Genomic DNA, 7,331 nt, shown 5'->3' on the forward strand with positions numbered 1-7,331 from the left:
GCTTAGGCAAGCACAGGGCCCAGGGTTTGATCCCTAGCACTACGCGTTGCACCGGCCCCACCCCCAGGCTCGCTGAGCCAGCTACCAAGACCTGCTGTGGTGGCACACGCCTGTACTCCCAGTGCTCAGGAGGCTGAGACAGGAGGATCACTACGTGTCTGAGCTGCATTGAGACTCTGTACTAAATACATTTTTTAAAAAATCAAATGACAGAGTAGTATAAAAAGACCATATCTATTTTTTTTTTAAACATTATTTGCTTTTTTGGTGCCTGGAATTGAACTCAGGGCCTTGTCCTTGCCAGGCAGGCACTGCATTGCTAAGACTGTATCTTACTTTTTTTTTTTTTTTTTAATGTATTTGGTTGTTACAGGGTCTCACTATGCAGCTCCGACTCATAATGGTCCTCCTGTTTTCAGCCTCCCCAGTGCTGGGATTACAGGCATGTGCCACTACTCCCAAACTCTGTGGCCTGACTTGGGCCGCCCTGGAGGCAGGGCTGGCACAACATGTGGTGCCAGGGATCGAACTGCAGTCCCTGTGCTTGCCTAAGCTTGCTTAAGCAGGTGCTTTAGTTCGCTGAGCTATCCTGCCTGCCCCCATATCTTTCTTATCCATTCCTTGGTTGATGGGCATTTGGGTTGTTTCCATGATTTAGCTGTTTGTTTTTTGTATCAGAGAGCAAACTCGGGACCTAGCACTTGCCAGACATGTGCTTATGCCACTGAGCTACTTACCCAGCCCATAGCTGTTATAAATTGTATGCTATAAACACGGGTGCACATGCAGCACTGTGGTTGTTTTAATTCTTCTGAGAGTATTCCCCAAAGGGAAATAACTGGGTCACATGGGACCTCTACTCTTAAATTTTTAGGGATTAGATTTTTAAAAAATGACTCCTGAGGTTATTGGTCAGGTAGCAATGCTGAGATAGTAGAGATTCTCCCTGGATTCAGCACCCTGGGTGCTCATCTGGGGAAGTGGTTGTTGTGTACATCCCTAAGCTTGCTAATGAGGTGAAGGAAAAAGGATGCCCCTTATCCCTATCAGCAGGTCTGACTGAAAGAGACAGGCACATCTCTGGCATTAAGGAAGCATTTTCTTTCTTGCTTTTTTTTTTTTTTTTTTTTTTTTTTTTTGTGCAGGGTCTTACTATGCAGCTTGGACTCATAGTGATCCTCCTGTTTTCAAGCCTCCCAGTGCTGGGATTATAAGCAAGTACCACCATGCCTGGACTCAGTTGCCAGCTCAGCACACCCAGGGGTGGGCAGGTATGGCATGAGGTACCAGGGACTGAACCCTGATCCCTGAGCTTGCCTAAGCAGGCGTTTAGTCTGCTGAGCTATCTCGCCAGCCCAGGAAGCATTTTCCTTTTTTTTTTTTTTTTCGTGGTACTGGGGATTGAACTCTTGACCCTGAACTTGCCAGGCAAGCACTTACTCTACTGAGCTATCTCCCCAGTCCAAACTTTTTTTTTTTTTTGATGAGGAAGCATTTTCTTGATAAAAAAAATCATGATCATCTACCTTTATTAATGATGCAGTATATTATGTAGTATGCAGTATGCTATGTAATACTTAACAAAAATAAAATGGAAAACTGATTGCAAATCTAAGTATGTATTTCCAGGTCCCTAACAGACATATCTATTGGAAAATCCTACAGGTACTTCTAACTCCATGTATCTAGTGCTTGTGGGGCACTCCTGGGGTTTGCTTTTAATACCTTAAGCATTAATTGGTACATAAGAACCACATATATAGTGCATAATTTGATAAGCTTTGACACATGTATCTACCTGTTACACTATCCCCTAATAAAAAGTAACCCTATTTGTGGCAGGGCATGGTGGTGCACACCTGTAATCCCAGTGCTCTGAGAAGCTGAACCAGGAGGACCGCAAAGTGGAGCACAGCCTGCATGGCACAGTGGCTTAGCAAGAGATCAAGATGGGGCCCTGCGATGTAGTTCTATGCGAAAGCCCTGCATTTGATTTCAAGCACCTCAGACAACACAAAACAACAGAACATTTCCATCCTCCCTAAAAGCGTCTTGCTTTTGTCATCTGCCATTCTCACCAGCACCAGCATATAGGAATGCCGGTCACATTTCCTCATTTCCCTGCCCACAGGATGGGGACATCCACCGCCAGCCTCCCAAGTGCTGGGGTTACAGGCATGTAGCATTAGGCCCTCTGTTTTTATTGCTTAATTTTGTCAGTTTGTTGCTTGCAAACAGAGGGCTCACATAAATGCCCTTCTTTCTACAGTTACTGTTTTGGGAAATGACACCACCAGACGCCACACTCAAGACTAACCTAGACTATCTTAAAACCTCAGTGTTCATTACGTGTTGCCTTCTTAAAAATTTACATATTTGGTACAAGGTCTCACAACATTGTGTTCGACTGAAGTTTGTCTCCCTTGGATTATTTTGCTGAATTTACACACCTACAATATTTAAATGGCAATGGAATACCCATTTCTGACAAAACTAAACAAAAAAGAGGGATGTAAATAAAGGACCATTTTGTTGTGATATATATATAAAGATAGATATACGGCTACATTCTCTTAGTTCAATGAGAATAAAGGTTTGTACCAATATTGTTCTGACAAGATATCATGTCTGTATCTTGTCTTCTGAATATCTACTATGAAGAAAACAATATGCTGTGTATTGATTATTGTAAATGTCCTACTAACCTGTTTTGAAACTGTCTCATTGCTGTTTCTCAATAAAATAAAAATAATATTGTCTCCTTAAAGATCTTGCCTCCTACCTGGGCATATTGGCCTATGCTTATAAATAGCTACACAGATCTCAGCTGAAGGAGGAGGATCACAAGTTCAAGGCCAGCTTAAACAGTTTAGAGGGACCCTGTTTTCTAAAAAAATGGGGGCCAGGGATACTGCTCAGTGAGACAGTCTCTGCCTCATGGGTTCAATCCCTAGTACTGAGGGAGGAAAAAAAAGGCAAAAAACCCTAGTTTCTTCTCAAACAGTTTCTTTTGAAATTTTTTATTTATTTTTTATTTTTTCAGACAGGGTCTCACTATGTAGCACAGGCTGGCCTTGAACTCCCTTATGTAGTCCAGCATGGCCTCCAACTCAGAGTGATCCTCCTGCTTCAGCCTTCCAACTGCATATGCCACTAGGCCTGGCTTCAAATTGTTCCATTAGTACCTAGTACTTGGCATAAAGTAGGTGTTCAATAAGTTCGTACTTAAGAACTGAGTGGATGGTGAAATCATCTCTAAACATAGGAATGATGGGAGTGCATTTGCTTGTTACCAAGGCAACAGGACTTCAGTGTTATCTTTCAATATTTTCACTGAAAGCAAATGGCAGGATTCAAATCCAGGACTTCTAACTTCAAATTTAATCTCATTTCCACTGTAATATACTTTTCATCTTTTCCTTTCACTTTGGAGTTTCATATGACTCCATTCTGCTCAGATCCTTTAATCTAAGCAAGTACTAGACTGTAATACTGCTCTAAAACATTACCCCTTTCTCACAGAGTTGGAGGCCATGCTGGACTACATAAGGAGTTCAAGGCCAGCCTGCACTACATAGTGAGACTCTGTCTAAAAAATAAATTAAAAATTTCAAAAGAAACTAAGGGTTTTTGCTTCCCCCCTCCCCCGAGTACTAGGGATTGAACCCAGGGAGCAGAGACTGTCTCACTGAGCAGTATCCCTGGCCCCCATTTTTTTAAAAAAACAGTACAAATGTAGTAATATATCCAGATTGAGGAAAAACACAGTAAAAGAGTTACAACAAAGAGACAGGGTGAGCTGGGTGTGAGGGATATGACTAAAGCTTTCTAAGCCAGGGGCAAAATCAATAATCTTACCTACACAGAAAACTGTGCTGAGCTGGAGCAACACCCTGTGTCAAAACAAGGATCCAGACATAGTCAAAACCATACTTTATTTAACAATCTGAATATTTGTTCTTTGGCCTTTCAGCCTTGCAAAGTGAGTGGTAAGTCAAAGCCTGTTTGTTCACAATCTTCTGAGTATGTGTGGCTTTGTGTCTATGTAGACAAGTGTTTGTGTCTACAGGTACCTTGGCTTTTTACAGTCTTTATGATACATTTTATTATACAAAGTTTCATTTTTCTGATAATGCTAAAACATGAATTAAAATATTCCCTGAGTCTAATCATCCTTTCCAAGCCTGCCTCCCTCCATCCCTCCCATAAGACTGCTCCTCAGCTACCATTAATGCCAGGTCTTTAGGGACTACCAGCATGCGTACCCCCTGAGAAGCCACATGGGGATGCTGATTCTGTGCCCCTTGGACCTATCCCCTCTGGCTGGGAAGCTTCTCTGGGAGATGTGTGTAGAGGAGGTCTTGCCAGTTTCTCTTCAGAGTTGTACATTCTGATCTGCGGAAACCTGGAAAGTAAACATGACTGTGTTAGAAGCTGATCTGCCTTTCCACCAGCCACTTGAGAGTAAGCACTCAGTTTTCTTCTCCTGAACTGTATTCTATGTAATGCCACTGGCTTCTGCTGAGGGAGGCGATAGGACCAGGGCATTGGGATTTTTTTAAAGCCTGTATGAGGTACTGTTCATTAACATCATTTGCCTCTGACTCACAGGACGAGCTTCTTTCTCAGGAGCAACAGCTATCATTCTAAAGAACAGACACCCTGAATGGGGCTACCTGATCAGGTGTTTCTCTTTTTCTTGGATGTCTGAAAAGTCTAGAACCAATATTTTGGCCAATCCTTAGTAAATTTTATAGAGTACAATTTTTATACTTGCCTGTTTCATGCCTCCATTTGATGTCAACATTCTGTCTCATACTTCTGAATTATTCTGCTACCTTTTAAGTGTGTAAGTATATTATATGTGTGTATACTTTAGTATGCTTTTGTATAACTTAACTCATTTTAAGAATAAGTACAGCTGGGCATGGTGGTGCATGCCTGTAATCTCAGGCTCAGGAGGTGGAGGCAAGAAGATAAAGTCCAGCCTGGGCTACATAGTGAGTTCAAGGCCAGCTTGAACTACACAGTGAGAACCTGTCTCAAAAAACCCGGTGAAAAACAAAAAACCCATAGAGATTAATTTAAATACTTAGGAGGCAGAGTTAGTGTAAGGCCAAGTGTTGGGAAATGGGAACAAAGGCATAATAAAGTTCCAGTCCATTCTTGGTTCCTGCAGCTTCCATCACCTGACCTTGCCTCAAAGGTGTGTGTTGCTCACTGCTGGATTCCCTTTGCATTTGGAGCCCACAGTGAGGATCACAGCTGGCAACCAGACCTTGTCCACCCACCCACACTGTTCCCTGTACTTCTGGTCTCCTTACCTCTTCTGGAGGCTCAGGTGTTATGACACTGTTTTGTCCTGGAACTACAGAGACATGAAGCTGATCACTGTGACCCTACAACGAGAACAGTTCTGCCACTGAGAGGTGGCTCAGGCTCCTCAGCCTCTCCACTGAGAAGGGTTTTCTGTTCCTTACAGTTTTCCAGGGTCATGTACAACACAAAGGGTAAATATACAAGGTGGGTTCACAAAGCATGAAGCTTCAGGGAAGGCTTTCCGTTAGGTTCTTACACAAATACAATTAATATTCAAAGGGTGGCCAGGTATGGTGGCGCACACCTGTAATCCTGGCACTTAAGAGGCTGAGGCAGGAAGATTACTGTGAGTTCACAGCCAGCCTGGGCTACATAATGCATTCATGGCCTGCCTGAACTGCACAGCCAGACCCTGTCTCAAAACCAAAACAAAACACCACCACACAACAAGAAATGAACAAGATTCAAAGGGTGAAATGGCTTGCTAGGAAAGGAAAACAGGTCTTTAGATTCAAGCTTGTTTCCATGAATAGACACCATGTAATGTGAATGTGTGTGTGTGTGTGTGTGTGTGTGTGTGGTCTTAAAACTACTACCTGCCATTTTTAGATTCACCTTCTCGGGAATGCACTGCAGCTCTCCCACACAAGTGATCCTAAACCACGGTAAGTAGTTTGGAGAGGAAAATGGCATAATGCTCTCTCTGGGAAAAATCATAGGTCCTGAGATGGAACCCAAGGTGCAGAAGCTCCTGCTTACTGTGCCAGGGAAAGACTTAAACACTATCACAGGTCTAAAAACTTTGAAATATTTTTTCACTGAAATTTAGTTTACATACTATAAAAAAATCCTTTAAAAAGAGAACCAATTACAAACACTGTGGTAGTCACTTGAAATTTCATTATTTAAAGAAAATTTCTCCTTTTTCTTTCTAGACTCTGTGTTCAAAGGTATTATTGCCTCCTAAAAAGTCACCCAAACTTCCTTTTCTCTCAAGTGAAAGCAAGAACAGGTTTTTTCCTCAGCCACATTTTTATTTTCCCATTGTACATGTGATACAGCCATATTTCTGCTGAAAGTATGATTTATGATGCATCTGCAGGGGAGATGAGGTATTATGGAAGACAAAATTTCAGAAAGACTGTCGGTGACACAGACTGGATGGGTCTCAGATGCTGTAGCTCCTTAGTTCCACAGGGAAAACACATCTCCTTAGCTGATAATCAAATCAGTCCTACCAAGGAGCAGGGAGGTAAGGGACATTATTAATCTTAAACATAAGGAGACAGCCTCGGGAAAGGAAGCTCTGTGCTTACTTCCTTCCCAGGGAGGATGGTCTTACTGCCTGTTCCTCAAACGTAAACAGCATCTTGGGGCCTATAATCTCCTTTTCAAGAAATTACTCCAAGAATGCAAACTTATTTTATTATTTATCAGAGCCAAATAGAAGGTCACTCAATTTCTGTCTCCATGCTAAATCACATATTACAAAGTCAAGCTGAATTTAATTTGGATTTTCCCTAGCATTGAGTTGCTATTTTCAGCGCAGAAAGATGAGAAGAGGCTGCATTGGACTTGCTCAAGACCACGAATCAGGGGTAGGGGTGTAGGCAAACAATAAAATCTGTTCCAGGACTGCTTATTCATTGTCCACAAGTCCTGGGTATCTCACAGTCAGCATAGCTGACTCTGAAGAGAACCAGCCAAGGGCGACTTTTTCTAGAGCCTTAGTACTACATGTGAATCAACAAACACTGAGGCACTGCTGGATATAATAGCACATATCTGTAATTCTAGCACTCTATGGCTGAGGCAGGAGGACTGTTGTGAATTTGAGACCAGCCTGGGCTACAAAGTGAGCTCAAGACCAGTCTGAAATGCATAGCCAGACCCTGTCTCACAAATGACAAAAAATTTGCAGACCAAAATTAGAGAAAAAGGAGGGCTGCAAGGAAAGCCAACATTTTGGCCCTAGCCTTCCAAGGTCATTTAAGACTCAGGACATATGAGAA

The 7,331-nt window shown here is 42.4% G+C and overlaps 1 protein-coding gene across 1 annotated transcript in view; it reads right to left on the bottom strand.

Moving 5' to 3' along the window:
* Positions 1–3,918: 3,918 nt before the first annotated feature.
* Positions 3,919–7,331, bottom strand: part of Bin2 (bridging integrator 2) — a 40,759-nt gene continuing 37,346 nt past the window's right edge. Inside the window, exons 12-13 of the mRNA XM_023722613.1 lie at positions 5,325–5,410; positions 3,919–4,405 (exon numbers count right to left, since the gene is read on the bottom strand). Coding sequence (XP_023578381.1) covers positions 5,389–5,410 — 22 coding nt within the window. The 3' untranslated portion in view covers positions 3,919–4,405; positions 5,325–5,388. The remainder of the gene's footprint in view (positions 4,406–5,324; positions 5,411–7,331) is intronic.

This window comes from Octodon degus, unplaced genomic scaffold (genome assembly GCF_000260255.1).
Source record: "Octodon degus isolate 3935 unplaced genomic scaffold, OctDeg1.0 scaffold00093, whole genome shotgun sequence".
NCBI classification, from domain to species: Eukaryota; Metazoa; Chordata; class Mammalia; order Rodentia; family Octodontidae; genus Octodon; species Octodon degus.